Below are 18,726 nucleotides of genomic sequence, written 5' to 3'. Positions count from 1 at the left end.
CAAAAGACACTAATCAAAGTATCATTGGTTATGCTGATGCTGGGTATTTATCTGATCCACATAAGACACGTTCCCAAACCGGATATGTATTTACTCGTGGAGGCACCGCAATTTCTTGGCGTTCACAAAAACAAACACTCGTAAAAACTTCATCAAATCACGCCGAGATTATTGCATTACATGAAGCAAGTCGTGAATGTGTATGGTTAAATTCAATGACCAAACATATTCAAATATCGTGTGGATTGACAGTAAACAAGAAGCCTGTGACTTTGTATGAAGACAATGCTGCATGTATTGCTTAAATGAAAGAAGGATACATCAAAAGTGACAGAACAAAACATATACCCCCAAAGTTCTTTGCCTACACTCAAGAACTTGAGAAGAATAAAGATATTGATATCTGTTATATTCAATCAAGTGAGAACTCATCAGATCTCTTCACAAAGGCACTTCCCACGACGATATTCAGAAAGCATATATACAACATTGGGATTCGCAATCTGCGGAATATGTGAAGAATCACTCATGTTAACATGAGGGGGAGTTTACGTGGCTGCACTCTTTTTTCCTTGCTATGATTTTTATCCCACTGGGTTTTTCCTAGTAAGGTTTTTAACGAGGCAGCATAAAAACACATAATAAAGACAATCATCATATGACGATCATCATCACAAGGGGGAGTGTTGAAAATATATTATTTTATTGTTGAATATTGAATGTTGAATATTGAGTTGTAAAATATGAAAAATTAGTGTGTGATGATGTAGATGATGATGTTTTAATTTTTGGACTAATCTCAAATGTGGATCTATAAATAGGTCTTCATTTGTGATGAAAAATACAATTGAATTGAGAGAAAAATATTTGTGAAGTGTAGAGTTTGATATATTTTGAGTTTTGGAGTTTTTACTTTTTATCATAAATTTTTACTTTTTCACAACAATATATATATATATATAATAATAATAAATAAACAGTAAAATAAACATTCTTACTTTTTGAATATTTTTGTCTTCTCCTTGAGATTTAGAGCTTAAAAATTGTAGAGAACCTTCGAGTGATTATGGTGATAACGTGTTGTGATAAAGTAAAATTTTGCGATAAAAGTAAAAATATCAAACTCACAAAATATATCAAAATAAACACTTATAAATTTTTCTCTCTTGAATTGTGTTTTTCATCACAAATGTTGAGGTCTGTTTATAGATCCTTAATTGAGAATTTTCCAAAAAATAAATATGTCATCACTTACATAATCAAAATAAAATATCATCATATCATTATAACACAATAATTTTCAACCTAATTTAAATATTTAATTTCCAATAAATCTAATATTAATTTAAACATATAATAATCTATGTATTGTTGACTAAATATTTAACAGCTAATTTATTGATTATTAAATATTGCACGTGAATTTCCATTCTCCGTAGTTGCCGGTCTATACATGTTCACAAATTCTTAATCTAATATTAATTTAAGGGAATTTAAATGCACTTCATATTAAATTTTTTTTAGCATAAATTGTTAATGATACCCTTGTTTTAATTATTCTATTTCAAGTATATATATTAATAATGGAATCATGGAATCATGGAATTGATTTATCTCTAAAATTTCAAATGTGGTCTATGTTTCCACGTTTAAGAATTAGAAGTTTTCAAATAATAGTAAGTTTTCAACCATTGGAGTACTTAAAGGATTTGATTTATTCATATTAAAACGTTTAAGGACCTTTTTTGTATAATTTTCCTGGTGAACAAAAATTCCACATTCTTTTTGTTCGATTTGTAAACCCAAACAATACTTGGTTTTTCCAAGGTCCTTCATTTCGAATTCTTCCTTCAAGTACAACATAACTTCTTGAATTTTCTTATTCCTTCCAATGATGTTTAAATCATCAACATATACAACAATAATTACACATATATTGTTTTCTTGATGAAAACACAAAGGCATATTGGATCATTTACATATCCATTTTTCATCAAGTGTTCACTTAGCGGATTATACCACATTCGGTCGGATTGCTTTAACCCATATAATGATCTTTGCAATTTCATAGAATAAAATTCTTTGGGTTTTGAACTTTGTGCTTTAGGCATCTTAAATTCTTTAGGTATTTTCATGTTATATCACTATCAAGTGATCCGTATAAGTAAACTATAACAACATCCATAAGACACATTTTCAAATTTTCAGACACTGCCAAACTAATCAAATATAGAAACGTAATTGCATTCATAACGGGAGAATATGTTTCTTCATAATCAATTCTAGGCCTTTGAGAAAAACTCTGTGCAACAAGTCTAGCTTTATATCTTACTATTTCCTTTTTCTCATTACGCTTTCGAACAAAAACTCATTTGTATCCAACATGTTTTACACCTTCAGGTGTAAGGACTATAGGTCCAAAAACATTACAATTATTTAGTGAATCCAATTCAACCTGAATGGCATCTTTCCATTTTGCCCAATTTTGTCGAGTTTTACATTCACCAAAAGATTTTGGTTTATGATCTTCATTCTCATTTATGATGTCACATGCCACATTATAAGAAAATATCTCATTAATTTCTTCTAAATCTTTTCGGTTTCATATTTTTCCAGTATTAATATAATTTATAGAGATTTCACGATTCTCGTCAGTTTGTGGTTCTGACAGAATATTTTCATCATCATGTGTTTCTTTTGGAACACCATTCTCTATTTTGTGACCATCGTGTTTTTCTATGAATTTTTTTTTCTGAGGATTTTCATCCTTGGAACTGACTGGCTTTCCACGCTTCAGGCGCATTATGACATCATGAGTGTCTTCAATTTGTTTCTTTAGAATTTCAATTCGAGTAGGGACATTGTCAACAGGTATATATGATTTTGTTACCCCTTTTGTGTCTACAAATGCATCTGGAATTTGATTTGATATTCTTTGCAAATGCACAATTTGATGTACATCTTTTTCACATTGTTTAGTTCTTGGATCCAAATATAACAATGATGGTACATACCATGTGATTTCTTTTTTGATGTGTTTCTTTTCTCCCCCTAACATTGGGAAGATTTATTCATTAAAATGACAATCAGCAAAACGTTCTGTAAACACATCGCCTGTCTGAGGCTCAAGATATTGAAGGATTGATGGTCTATCATAATCGATATAAATACCAATTTCTTTTTAGGACCCATTTTTTATCGTTGAGGTGGTGCAATAGGCACATATACCATACATCCAAAAATTCTCAAATGAGAAATGTCTGGTTTTTTACCAGATGCAAGTTGCAATGGGGAGTATTTATGATATGCACTTGGTCTGATGCAAATTAATGTAGCAGCATGTAAAATTGCATGTCCCCATATAGAAATAAGGAGTTTTGTTTTCATAATCGTTGGTCTAGCAATTAGTTGTAGACGTTTAATTAATGATTCAGCTAATCCATTTTGTGTATGAACATGAGCTACATGATATTCAACAGTGATTCCCATCGACATACAATAGTCATTGAAAGTCCGGGAAGTAAATTCTCCAGCATTATTAAGTCTTATTTTCTTGATTGTATAATCGGAAAATTGATTCTGCAATTTTATTATTTGATCCATCAATCTTGCAAATGCCACATTCCGAGTTGACAATAAGCATACATGTGACCATCTGCTAAAGACATCGATCAATACCATAAAGTATCGAAATGGTCCACATTGTTGGAAAACGGTGTTCAGATCAATCAGAATTGATACCCGGTGCAGCGAAAGTTTTAAAATTTTATATGGAACGATTCCATATCATGGGTATCAAAATTTTACGATTAAATTGTGCCTGTAAAAATTAAATAACAATTAAATTTTTACCTTGAATCTCGAAACGAGATTATGGACACCAACAGATAACTCTGCTCTTGTTGTATATCCCAGGAACTGATGGACGAACAATTCTTCAATCAGGTCCACGAACAGAAGTTTAATCCTTCTGATAGATTGCACTAGAAAATCTATCAGAAGTTTCTACAAAGAGAATTAACGAATTTGATCCGTTAAACCAGACTGCAAATTCGAAATTCACAGACTGGATTTCAGAGAGAAAACACAGAGGGGGGCGGCCACTCTAGGTCTCAAAACCCTAGTGTTCGAAAATTATGACCTCTCTTGTATAATTTCTGTACTGCAATAACTTATTTATAATGTGGGCTGCTAACAGCTTACGGCCCATTAGTCATAAGTTCAAGCCTGACAAGCAAAGCCCGCATGTTCAGAAATTAATATAAAATTCATCGTGACTCAGATTGATAAACCAATTTCACCAATGTGCACAGAAACCATTTCTGCATCTTTTAAAGTCAAGATAAATTTTTTGAATCCGAATTCAGTGATTTCCAAAAATGTCCATCACTATGTCATTTTAGGAAATCTTACTCCCTCTATTCTTAAATAAGAAGTCCCACTTCTTTATTCACTAAATTTAACTCTTTAAATTTAATTATCTCAACGGGGATTAGAAATCCATTACTTGTGTGACCCTCAATGGTTCAGGGATACAGCTAGCCGTGGGCTCACAAGTCCTTGTGACTCGGAACAACAATTTCCGACTTGCCCATCGAATCATGGTAAGAGCGCCTAGCAACATCGCCCCATGATTCCCTAGGTATCACTGATAGTGCCTGCAAGAACCAATAGATTTTGGTTAGCGTACAGTACGGTCCCTTCATCCATATATCCCGATCGAATCAACAACTATTGGTAAATCGAGAGTCGTTCGAGATTCGATAACTATGCAATGCATCTTGAAGATCAAATAGTGACATCGCATGTGCTACTAAGAAACCATTTCTTAAAACACATCATGTACTCTGGCCAGAGATTCGTCACACTAATATCTCCTCAGATTGCATAGGATATCCACACTAGCAAGTATGTGGTGAATCCTTGACAACAAAGCATCGACTCCTATATGTGTCGTAACTGTACCCAATCCCGACACCTGATGACCCCAATAGAGTCGGTAAACGAGTCAAAGTACAGTACTAGCATATAGAGTCTCAATGATGTTTCAAGTAGTAAGGACTAATGGTGTACAACCAAAACCGCGGACTTTATCCACTCGATAAGTGATAACCACTTGGAAAGTCCGGATAGGGTAGTTCGATCATTCATCGTATGAATATCCATTTGCATGCTTTGAACATCTCTATGTTCCATACCAATGAAACGTGGTACTCGGCATCGCAAATTCTAGTCTCAATCTCGAGCGATCCTTATCCTTATTAACGGACGGCTCAATCGACTAGGAACTGTTTAGAATATACAGTGACTATAAGATGTGTTTCATGATAGCCATCCCCATGTGCCACCACATCTTACATACACTATAGTATATTCAAGGTCTTCATCTAAACATCTTATAGTATGTCACAACATAATAATATGATAAAAGATAAAGTAAACGCCATTATAAAAGTGTTAATTATATTAAACAAAAGATTGTTTATACATAGAGTCATAAAAGCCCTTAGCCACAAGTTGGCTCACCGGGCACCCACTCTTTCACACATGGTGGATGAATTGGCCCACAAATATCACCCTGAATACGTTCAAGAAATATGAGTGATTCAGTTTGAATTTTAGCTGGTGATAGTTTTATAATAAGTTTTCCAAGAGAACATACTTTACATTGAAACTTATTATTCTGAAAGATCTTCTGGTCTTTCTGGGATTACCATGTGTATTTTCTATAATTCTTCGCATCATTATTGAACCAGGATGTTCCAATCGATCATGCCAAATGGCTAATATTGATGAATTATCAACAACCATATTTGATTCAATTGGACTTATATGCGTATAATGCAATCCAGTAGGGAGCATTGGTAGTTTTTCAACTACATATTTCTTTCCTGATTTATATGTGTTAAGACACATATATTTCTGATTTTCATCAGTTATTGTCTCAGTATCATACCCATGAGAATATATGTCATTAAAACTCAACAAATTCCTTTTCGATTGTGGTGAATATCATTTATCAGAAATTTTGTACCATTAGATAAAAAAAAATATGCTTTACTACAACCTTCAATCAAGTCTACATGACCTGATATTGTTTCCACCATTGTTTTTGTTGGTTTTAGTTCAAAGAAATATCTTTTATCTCGGAGAATAGTGTGCGTTGTACCACTATCAGGTATGCAAACTTCCATGAGATGATATTCTTGTTTATCTTTGCTCATAGCATTTTTTTCATATCGAAATTCAAAAAAATATGCAGTAAAAAATTAATGACAATATATGCAAAATATAACATGTTTCATAATTATACAATAAAACAATAACACACGAATATATGAAAAATATAATATGTTATATTCTTGTCCCACCAATATATTAATCAATGTCCTCGAAATCATTCAAAAAATCAGCAGCATCGAAATGAGTTGAACCACTTAAATGGTCACTGTTTTCAACAAAATTGGTCTCTTTTTCTTTCTCATTTATCGATTCTTTATAGATCTTACAAAGGTGCTCAGGGGCTTGGCAAGTACGTGACCAATGTCATGGAGTGCCACATGTATAGCAAACACTCTCAGATCTTTTTGAGTGATTTTCATTTTCACTCATGTTTTCATGCTGCCTTTTTGGTGGGTTGTTCGTGACGTTCTTTTGAGATGAATTATTGAAGTAACTATCTCGATTGTTTTCATATCCATGGCCTCGACCACGACCACGACCGCGATCATTTCTACGTCCACGTCCACGCCCACGTCCTCGACCTCGTCCACGACCAAAATATTGTCTATATATGCCTTTGATTTTGGTTTTCATTTTTACTCACGACATTTTCTTCCGAAAATGCCGTTGATCCAGTGGGTCGAAATTGATGATTTTGCATTAATAATTTGTTGTTCTTTTCCGCCACAAGAAGACATGCGATGATTTCAAAAATTTTCGAAAATCCACGCACTCTATCCTGTTGTTGTAGAGTTATATTTGATGCATGGAAAGTGAAAAATGTTTTCTCAAGCATTTCCATTTCAGTGATCACATGTCCACAAAATTTTAATTGTGAGACTATTCGATAAATCGCAGAATTATAATGAGGTGTCATAGACTCCTTTTACATAATAATGTGAAATTATACAAATATAGTTACTATATATATATATATACACAATAAAATTATATAAGCAGTAATGTATAATCATATCATGTTATTATAAGGTCAGTGTCGTAGACATCTTTTTATATAATAACATGAAATTATACAAATATAGTTAATATAAAGTCATGTATTGTATATCATATCACAATATTATAATGAGGTGTCATAGACTTCTTTTATATAATATTGTGAAATTATACGTATATAATTAATATATTATAATATATACACAATAATAATTCATAAACATAAAAAATTTGCATTAAGTAAATGTTAGATTATTCAATACATCGCACTCTATATATTTCATTTAGAACAACCGGCAAAGCCACGCTATCGTCTAAACAAAATATATAATTTAATTATAATTAGATATTAATATATATATATATATATATATATAAAATAAGAATAAATAAAAAGTAAAATAAATATTCTTACTTTTTGAATATTTTGTCTTCTCCTTGAGATTTAGAGCTTAAAAATTGTAAAGAACCTTCGAGTGATTATGGTGATAACGTGTTGTGAAAAGGTAAAATTTTGCGATAAAAAGTAAAAATCTTAAACTCACAAAATATATCAAAATAAACACTTATAAATTTTTTTCTCTTGAATTGTATTTTTCATCACAAATTTTGTGGTCTGTTTATAGATCCTCAATTGAGAATTGTCCAAAAAATAAATATGTCATCATTTACATAATCAAAAATAAAATATCATCATATCATTATAACACAATAATTTTCAACCTAATTTAAATATTTAATTTCCAATAAATCTAATATTAATTTAAACATATATAATAATCTATGTATTGTTGACTAAATATTTAACAGCTAATTTATTGATTATTAAATATTGCACGTTAATTTCCATTCTCCGTAGTTGCCGGTCTATGCATGTTCACAAATTCTGAATCTAATATTAATTTAAGGGAATTTAAATGCACTCCATATTTAATTTTTTTTAGCATAAATTGTCAATAATACCCTTTAATTATTCTATTTCAAGTATATATATTAATAATGTAATCATGGAATTGATTTAACTCTAAAATTTCAAATGTGGTCTATGTTTCCACGTTTAAGAATTAGAAGTTTTCAATTATTTACCATAATTTTCTATCATGTATTACATATAAATATAAACGTGGAGCAGGGTTTGAAAATAATATCATTAATTTTATATTTTCAATATGTAATTTTTCAATTATGAACCATGATTTTCAATATGTAATTTCCTTTCAAAAATTACATAATATTTTTCATATTTTACCAAATCTTTAACAGGGTTTGAAAATTATTAGTTAATTGATTTCACAAAATATTGGGGGTAAAAAATTTTGGAGTAAAATAAGACTTTAATTAAAATATGACATTTTATTTTATATTATTTTAATTTCTTTTTGCGAAATGTCTAATGAAAAACTGTATAACTTTAATAAAATATATTTTGAACACTATTTATTTGGGCAAAAACTCTTATGCTCTCACGGGTTACTTTTGTGAGACGGATTTCTTATTTGGGTTACCCAAGAAAAAAATATTACTTTTTATTGTAAATATAAGTAGGGTTGACCCGTTTCACGGATAAAGATTTGTGAGATCGTCTCACAAGAGACTTACTCATTCATTTGACGTGATATTTTTAATTGTTAAAAATATTTGTGCAAAAATGTATTAACTATTTTTATTTAGTTTTAAAATATAAATGTATTTTTATAAGATAATGTGATTACTTGAAAATCTTATTTTTTAAAGTTTAGAATTAAAATATTATTATGGAATAAGATATCAAAATATGCTAATGAAATATCACTTTATTGGAAAAATTAAAAATAAGAAAAATATTAAAATTAAAAAAAGTAACAAATCGGGTAAAAAAAACCCCAAAAAAAGTAACGATAATTTAATGAATTATGTAATTTTGATTTTTAAACTTTTACATATTTTTTATACATTAATGTTTTAAGTAACTTATTTTGGGAATTAAGATCATTAATAAATTTACTCAAAATAAAATAATCAATAAAAGTGTATCATTGTCAATATATACTATAAAAATTAAAGGTGAAGTATATTTAATAAAAATTGGAGTGTAAATATCACTCCCCTTAAAACATATATAAACCATGTAAATGTATTAATTAAATAAGATTCAAATAAAATAGTGAATTTGCTGAGTTGTTGAACGTGCAAACTATGAATTGAAATCAGATAATTAGACGTGCATTAATGATAGCTTAATTATTAATTAATGACGACAGCAAATGCAAAGATTCTTTTTTACATCTATAAATAAATATAATTAGTTATAATAGTTTATTAATAATTAGTAGTGTATGATTGTAATATATAATGATGTAGTGTCCATTAATGAAAATATGCATGCGAGCTCACAAACTTTGAATCTGGTTTTCAACGAAGCTCTGTCTATTAATTCATCTCAAAGGTAATGATGTATTCATTAATTTTTGCATAATATTTCAATATCTGTTGGAATATATTATATAATATATACTCAGACTTCTTATGAACTAAATAGGAAGTATATGGCCGAAGCTGTAGTCTCTGTGGCATTGGAAACGCTTGGAAATGTGTTGATACAAGAAGCAACATTTCTCAGAGGAGTGAAAGATCAAGTTAAGGAGCTTCAAACCGAGTTTGGAAACTTACAATCACTCTTAAAAGACGCAGATCGTAAACAACAAGATAGCGAAACGATTCGAAACTGGATCAAAGAGATCAGGCGTCTTGCATACAGAGCCGAGGATGTTCTTGAAGAATATGTGGTGAAAGCTGCTGGTTCTGGAAAAGGAGAGCCTGGATTTCTTAACATTCTGAAAAGATTCCTCTGTATTGCGAATGAAATGAGAACTTTACACAAGATTGGTTCTGAAATAGAAACAATCAAGTCAAGGATCACCAGCCGCACCAAAGACATGAAAGAGTTTGGCATAGAAGCCATAATCAGAGGTGATCAAGAGGAAAGTACTTCTGATCATGAGAACAAACGACGTTTCATGAGAAAAACATATCCTCACGAGGAGCTTCAACATTTCGTAGGGATGGAGGAAGACATCGAAAATCTTGTTTCTCTTCTAGTTTCTGATCAAGAAATTAGTCGCCATCCGGTTATCGGTGTATGGGGAATGGGCGGTTCCGGGAAAACCTCTGTTGCCAACAAGGTTTATAAGCACGTCGATGTCAAAAGATATTTCGAGTCATTTGCTTGGGTTTGCATAACCCAAAAATGCCAAATGGAATCTGTGATGCAAGATATCTTTCGACAGCTTCTTCCAGATCATGTTGGCGGAGCAAATGATATCAACGAGTTGGTGGAGCAAATTCATAACGTGCAAATGGAAAAGAAATGTCTGATTGTTGTGGATGATATCTGGAAACTCGATGATTGGAAATGTCTCAGCAAATGTTTCCCAAATGTTGGAATTAGTCACAGCAAAGTATTACTCACAACTCGGAATAAATACATAGCAGAAATTGGATATCCAATTCAACTAAAGGGTATCACAGAGGACGAAGCATGGAAGCTCCTTCGCATGAAAGCGTTTGCTAAGATTGATTTCCAAGGTCAGTAAATCTCTTCATTAAGGCCTTAATTTAAGTTACTATGAGACAGAAACATGAAATTATAAAAGTTAACGCTAGCTACATATATATTTGTCTTGTATTCATGATGACTACCAGAAGTACTAGCTTGGGATGAATCTGAATATGAGAAACTAGGAAGGAAGATGTTAAATAAATGTGACCGTTTGCCATTAGCAGTTGGTGTTCTTTGGATGAGTTACAATTTCGAAGTATGGTTCAGTTTGATGATCCTTTGAAAGCACTCTCTCTTCACGACTCGATATTGGACTTGTGCCAATCAAAGGCGAAAGAGGAGGAGTTTCTCATGGTTGTGGACAAAGCTGGCGATAGTATTTCTCATGATCAGAAAGCATATAGACTGGTGATGCACGTGGATGATGAAGACAATGATTTGGTCGTTCTTAAGGCAGTAGAAAACAGTAACTCGTTAAGATCTATGCGAATTACAATTGACTCGGATTCTTTAGCCTTCGTTATTAATCTACCAAAAGAAATATCGACGTTCAATATCCCACAGTTTAAATCTCTTCGAACGCTAGTCCTTTGGTCTCCTCGTGATCGGTTAATTGATGAACGCTTCCCCGGAATAGAGAATTTAATCCATCTTAGATTGTTAGGTTTGGTGCGTTTACATTTTAAAAGGTTTCCACTAGAATCTATCCACAAGCTATCTTTCATACAAACACTTGATTTTTCTCACTCCTCTAATTTGTTCGGGGCGTTGGTTCCTTTGAATACATTTTGCAATATGCGGCAATTGAGGCATTTATATCTTCCCGCAGTTCGACTTGGAAGACGAAAGTTGAGATTAATGAACTTGCCTCAGCTAGAGACTCTAAGTTATTTTGACAGCACATATTACGATTCGGAAGATGTCATTCACTTGCAAAAGCTGCGAACTCTTGACAGATGTAGGATAAGTGGTTATGAGAGTGTGGTACAAATCATAAATTATATTTGTGGAAGCAATCTAATAAAATGGGTCGATATTACTATTACTGAATGTGATTTTGATGGTGAGCAGCAGGAGTACTCAATAAGAAATCTACTACAGATTCCGAATGTCACTCTTCAACTTCGCATCTATAATTGTAAATTGTCGAAACTGCCTCGATTAAAAGCCGTAGACTTCTCCAAGATGCAACCAGGCCTTGTGGAGTTGAGTTTAGAGAAAATAGAAACAGAGATTTCGGAGGATGTGATGCAAGCACTAGACAAGTTTCCAAATCTTAAAATACTCGATTTGGAAAGGATTCGATTCCGAGGGGATGAAATGATTTGCGGCGCTGGAAGCTTTCCTCGGCTTGAACGGCTTTCTTTCGATCTTGTTGAAGGGAAGTTTGAGTTGATGATTGATGAAACTGCCATGCCCAATCTATTCTGCATGTGGATTAATGGTTGCTATGGAATCAATTTCACGATTCCAGAAAGATTGAGGTTGTTTGCTAATATCAGGTAATGTGTATTTAATTAAATTAATATGGGATTGTTTCTCTAAGATTCGAGTTGTAATAATTAATTTGAGTCAAATATATTGTTTACCTTTATTTAAATAAACTATAAAAATGCACGTGCACAATAATTTAAGGGGAAATTGCATATATCACCCTTGTGAAATCTCGGGTTTGCTGATAACCTCCTATGAAATTTTTTTAAGCTAATAACCCCCTGTGATTCTAGATTTCTAGCATGCACACCCCTTTTGATTAAAAAATGACAAAAATATCCTTAACTTTTATAAACTCTTTAATTTATCATTTATTTTATGTAGGGGTATTTTCGTTATTTTTTAGCTGAAAATGGTGTAGATGCTACAAATCTAGAATTACGGGGGTTATTAGCTTAAAAAATTTTCATAAGGGGTTATCAGCAAACCCGGAATTTCACAAGGGTGATATATGCAATTTCCCCTTTATTTAATTGAGATTGAAGTTATTGTATTTCAAATTTGTAGTTTTATTAAAATCAAGTGTTATGTTTTTCATGGTCTTGTTCAAACTTCAGTCACCAAGAATACGGTGTCGAAGCTAATAGTGTCACATTGATGACTGTTGTTTGTTCTTGTGCTCGGTTGGAATGGTTAAATGAAGGGAAAGCTGTGCATGCGCATGTTATAAGGAATCATGTTGACCTTGATAGAGATTATCTTAGATTGGCATTGATTGATTTGTATGCTAATTGTGGTAAGTTAAACTACAGCCATATGATATTTGATACAGCAATTTAGATATCAGTCCCTAAACCCAAACACAATTTCATCCTCAGTCCCTTGTCAGAAAAATATAGTTTAAACTCCCTGGGCCCACATAATTTTTCTGATAAAATTCGGTACAAAACGTTAAAAATATGGTACAAATACACGATATTTGAGTATCAACTGTGGTAGATCTGGTACAAATATATTATTTTTGAGTACTAAGAAAATATTGATATTAATGACACATTTATCTTATTTTGATGGAAATCGGTACAAAACATTGAAAATATGATATTAATATATGATTTTTGAGTATCAAATGTGTTAGATCTGGTACAAATTTATTATTTTTGAGTATTCAAACATATATTGCAAGTTAATTTTAATAAAGATGATACGAATTACTCTCAAAATTTTATTTTTATACCTGGTCTTGAATAATTAGTTCTTCAATATCATGTATTCGTACCATATTTTTATTATTTTGTACCGACTTTGTATGATTTTTTGAGTATTCAAACATATATTAAAGTTCATATTAGTAATGATGTTCAGATTTTATACTCAAAATCTTATTTTTTGTACTCGATATTGAACAATTAGTGCTCGAATATCATGCATTCGTACCATATTTTCAATGTTTGTATCGATTTTCATCCGAAAAAAAAAATGTGGGCCCAGGGAGTTTAAACAAATTTTTTACTGACAAGGGACTGAAAACATATATATGTTTGGATTTAGGGACTGATTTCTAATTCACCCTATTTGATACTTCTGAAGATAGTGATATAGTTTCTTGGAATATCCTCATATCAGGCTATTTTCGGGAACAGATGGCTGAAGAGGCTCTGTCATTGTTTGTTCATTTTGTTGATTCAAGGGATACAACCAGATTCTTTTACCTTGTCCAGTGCCATATCTGCGTGTGGAATTATAGGGCTTTCTGAATTGGGATGTCAAATACATTGTTTTGTGATCAAGAAATACCTCCCAACCGAGTTTGTAAAAAATGCCTTGATTGATATGTACGCAAAATATGGTTTTATTAGATCGGCCTACAGGATATTTTACGACTACCAACCGGAGAGTTTTGTAGCATGGAATTGTATGATGTGTGGATTCTCTCAAAATGGTTACTCGGAAGGAGCTATCTGCCTTTTTGATGAAATGTACTCAAAATATCTTGATGTAGATGAAATAACCTTTTTGAGTGTAATTCAATCTTGCGGGAATGCAGGGCTTATTGACAAGGGAAAATGGATTCACAATAAGCTGATTAGTTTTGGTATGAAGAAAGATATGTACATTGATACTGCTTTGACTAACATGTATGCTAGATGTGGAAACCTCCAGAATCGATGGCTCGAAAAGTTTTCAATACCATGACAGAACGAAGCATTGTGTCGTGGAGCACGATGATAGCGGGTTATGCAATTCATGGTCATATTGATGATTCAATCTCTCTCTTTAACGAGATGATAAGATTAGGAATAAGACCAAATGACATAACTTTCATGAATATCATATCAGCTTGTAGCCATGCTGGTTATGTCAAAGAAGGGAAGTTTTACTTTAACTCAATGATTCACGATTTTGGCATAGAGCCCAATTCTGAGCATTATGCATGCTTGGTCGATCTGATGAGCCGGGCTGGTGATCTAAATGGAGCATATGAAGTAATAAACTCGATGCCGTTCCCCGCCGATGCTGGTGTTTGGGGTGCATTGGTTAATGGGTGCAGGATCCACCAAAGAATGGATTTTTTGGCGAGCATTCGGATAGACCTTGTAAATGTGCATGCTGATGATTCTGGATATTTTACCCTTTTATCTAATGTATATGCTGGAGGAGGGAAATGGAATGAATTTACGACGGTGAGATCCAAGATGAGACAAATGGGTTTAAAAAAGGTGCATGGATATAGTAGGATTCAAAATGAGTAGATTTTTGGTTTTTCTATTTTGGCAAAAAGGAATTTTACTGAAGAACGAGGAAAAGTACATTGAAATGGAGACTAAGCCGAATCTCTCGAGACAACAAGTGCAACGTGATTTCACAAGGTCCGAGTGGTACAATCACGGTAGCTCTTACCACCCAACTTTAGACACCCGAACACAAATCGGACTTCCAATCCCATCTAATCCGCAGAGACATCATATATGTTCATCAATCGCATTCACAACTTTAGAGACCGAACACAAATATAGACATCCGATCCTATCTAAGCATATTGCTTTGTTCTCTCATCCTCTTATTGGTTTCCATTTCAGAGGGGGTCCGTGTATTAAACAACTTATGAATTTTTTTTGCATAATTTGTTCATTTTGTTCAGTGCAGAACCGCAGAATGCGATTCAGAGTGAGAAATATGATTTGGCAGCCGATTGAGGAGACAAAATTTCCAAGCTTGAAGCAGAGTCACTGGCTGTAAAAGTAAAAGCAAGAGCGTATGAGAATGCTCTATATGTTGGTCAAGTTTAGTGTAAGGAAATAATGGTTGCACATAAACAGTTTGAGGTGTTGTCACAAGGTGTTGACAACACCTACTATAACACCTTGAGTAATTTGCAGCGGAAAATAATTTAAGCGTGTATAAAAAATAAGCAACCAAATAAACAGACTCAAATAAATTAAGCAAGAGTATAAAATACTCTTGCAGCGCCTCAGGGCAAAACTTCACTAGAAAACTTTCAAAGTGTTTTACAAACCCTAAAACTAGTGATTATTGTAAAATTCAATTTCTCAAAACAAGTGAGAAATAAAGAATAAAAGTTCTCCTAAAAATTCTATATAGAATAGAATAACTAAAAACATAGTAAGGAGAAAAAAACTCTTGAAGCCAAAACACGTGAGATGTAAACACCCTTCGATCAATAATCTTCGAGTGTTCTTCACGGCTTCAAGCAACCACGACCGTGACAAGCTTCAGAGATTCTCTCGTATGTATCTGTAGCTCTCTCTCCGTCTCTCTCTACGGTCTCTCTATGTATCGGTCTCTCTATTTTCTCGGTCACTTCCTTGTGCACGCAAATCTTCAATAAATAGACCAAGAATCCTCCTTTAGAATGTTTCCTTGTAAGCGTAGGACTCTAGATCTTGATCAAGACAAATCTAGACAAAAAGGAATTTAAATCAATAGAAATATGATAATAATATTCTGATAACTTTATTTAAAACTTAAAACAAGTTATTCAAAGAAATAAATAACTTCATGTCCAAGAAAGGCAAAGGATATTAAATAAAATCTTTTTCAAACTAGGATGATTTTAAGGAATAAAATATTTCTTTCAATATCTCCTTTTTGCCTTTCTGGACAAGACACAACTAAACTCCTCCTTAATCAAAACTCCCCCTGAATAGATTCTCTCCCTAAGTATAAGCAGAGGTGTCATAAGATGTTGGCAACATCTAGCTATGACACCTCAAATCAGAAAACATAAGTGCAAGGAGAAATAATCATACGAAACAATAGAACAACAAAACAGTTTTGATTAGAGGCAGAGCAAAAACAGAGCAATAAAAACCAACAAAACTTATAACCTAGTAAAAACAAATAAACTAGTAAACCAAAAATTAAAATTAGAATTGATTGCTCTCGTAGTTCGCTTCATCACTTTCTTCTTCCCCTTTTTGTTCAGAAGGGCCAGCTCCTCTTAAAAGAGACTCATAGTGAGCCTTTAACCCTTCGTAATAAGCAAGATCAGCCTTTGCTTGTGCAATCTTCTGCTCAGCATGCACCAATTGAGCTTGAATGAACGTCGAATCAACAGCTTGAGCAGCAGAAGGAGGTACAAAAATAGCAGTAGCAGATGAGGTGTTGGCAGCACCTGCCATGACACCTGTATAATCAGCAGTCTCAGACCAAGGAAGGTCTATCCTCCTATTTCCTTTGAGCAGGGCTGGTGCAATCTTTAGCAGTTCTCCAGGCTCAATAAGAACTTCATCATCATCCTTCTCAATTTCTTTAGACAACATCATAGAGTAGATGAGTGATGGATAAGGCAGCTTCAAGGTAGGTTGAGCACAATCTGCAAATGCCATGACTGTGTCAAACACAAGTCTGCCATAATTGAATGTCATGCCAGTTCCAATCGCATACAAGACTGGAGCTTGATGCTTTGTAACAACAGAAGAATTTCCAGACGGAGTCCAAGTCTTAACATAGGTTTTATGAAGAACAGAGTAAAAGGATGTAAGCTTGGCTGCTGACAATTTCTTAGGATGTGTTGGGTACGCAGTGGCATGCCCCTAGTGATGACAGATATCATCTCATCCATGGTTGGTAGAGTAGCATCATCAGAGGCAGGAGTCTGAAGGAATCCATTTATAATGGCAGGGCTGAAAGAGAAGATCTGCCCTCGCACATAAACTTGCCCATACTTCATGTATCTTGGATTCCTCACAGCTTCAGTGAGATTGCAGTAAAACTCACGCACAATCTCTCTGCAATACGAACCAGCAGTAGTAACAGTAGACATAAGGTTTCTTACCTCAAAACATTTCACCATATTTTGAGCTCCATAGCTCTCCATATCAATATTATGCTCTTCCAGAAACTCTCTATCAGCATAATTCTTCCAGCGATCAGCAATTTCCTTGGAATAAAAAGCAGATGAATAGGATGAATTTACCCGATACTCTTCTCCTAAGGTGTTGTCCAGGGTGTCGGCAACACCTTCCTCAGCACCTTCCTCTTCTTCTTCAAAGTCATCAGAATCTGACTCTTCTTCCAACTCATTCTCAGCATCTGAATCTTCACTCGAATCAGAGCTGGAACTATCAGAAGGTTAAGGGCGATTGTCAGCATATTCCTGAAGCATCTCTTCATCAGGATCATCATCGAATTCTTCGACAGTAGCTGTACCCGAGGAAGAAGGCACCTTGCCTTTAGCTTTCTTCATCTTAGCCATGAATTGGGCTATTGAAATTTCTTCATCATCCGACAGAGCAGGAGGAGAAGTAGATGATGGTCCCTCAGGAACAGGAACATCTGTCTGAGCAGCAGCAGAAGGAATTTCTGATTCAGTGGAATCACTGTCAGAAGATGAATTCCCCTTTGAAGTTTCTTCAGATTCAAACGGAACAGGAATAGTTGGAACAGAGGGTTCCATGGCACTCGCCTTTCCCCTTTTTCGATGTACCAATTTAAAGTCTTCATCTGAGCTTGCATCACCAGAAGAGAATTCGGTGTCCACGAGAGAAGGTCTGGATGGTTGACCCTTTCCTCAAAATTTCTTTGATGCAGTGTAATCTGGGTTGTAGCCAGCTTGTCTCTTTGATCTATGGGTTAAGGGTTTCGTAGGAAACACCTTATTCAGAACGGACATATCAGGCAAATTTTCCACATCGATCTCATTCCCTGGCTCTCCTGGAGCGATGGAGTCCAAAGGCACTGGTTTTTCAGCAACAGGGATCAACACTTGTTCAACCACAGGGTGTGGTGATGTAGGTGCTGTAACACCTTCCGTAGCATCTTCTGAATATCCCATCTCAGAACGAATATCTTGGGGATCAAAACCCTTTCCTGCCATGAAAAAGCATGAGGATAAAATATTGAGAATGGAATAGGGCAATATTAATCAGAGAGTATTGAGAATAAGGGAATTTGGGATGAAAATAAGGAAATAAAATATTTCCAAAAGAAGATAAAAACACAGATATATAATCCCTCAAACCTTTTCCTATTCTAACCTGGATTCTGTAGGCCCCCAACGGTAACAAAATCTCAACGGTAACTATGAGGAAAACGGTAACAAATCCGACTTA

The 18,726-nt window shown here is 33.7% G+C and overlaps 1 protein-coding gene and 1 pseudogene across 1 annotated transcript; both read left to right on the top strand.

The window, feature by feature from the left end:
- Window positions 1-9,704: 9,704 nt before the first annotated feature.
- On the top strand, window positions 9,705-10,751 carry LOC140879102 (putative disease resistance protein At1g50180). The gene has a single exon (XM_073282747.1). It carries the CDS (start codon window positions 9,705-9,707, stop codon window positions 10,749-10,751), a length of 1,047 nt encoding a protein of 348 aa, XP_073138848.1.
- A 224-nt stretch (window positions 10,752-10,975) lies between these two features.
- Window positions 10,976-15,147, top strand: LOC140879101 (putative pentatricopeptide repeat-containing protein At1g69350, mitochondrial; annotated as a pseudogene).
- Window positions 15,148-18,726: the final 3,579 nt, after the last annotated feature.

This window comes from Henckelia pumila, chromosome 2, assembly GCF_033568475.1.
Source record: "Henckelia pumila isolate YLH828 chromosome 2, ASM3356847v2, whole genome shotgun sequence".
In the NCBI taxonomy this organism is placed as follows: domain Eukaryota; kingdom Viridiplantae; phylum Streptophyta; class Magnoliopsida; order Lamiales; family Gesneriaceae; genus Henckelia; species Henckelia pumila.
This window is presented reverse-complemented; position numbering and strand designations above follow the sequence as displayed.

Excerpts from the sequence above, each read along its gene's own strand:
- LOC140879102 (XM_073282747.1), top strand. The coding sequence starts at position 9,705 with ATGGCCGAAGCTGTAGTCTCTGTGGCATTGGAAACGCTTGGAAATGTG.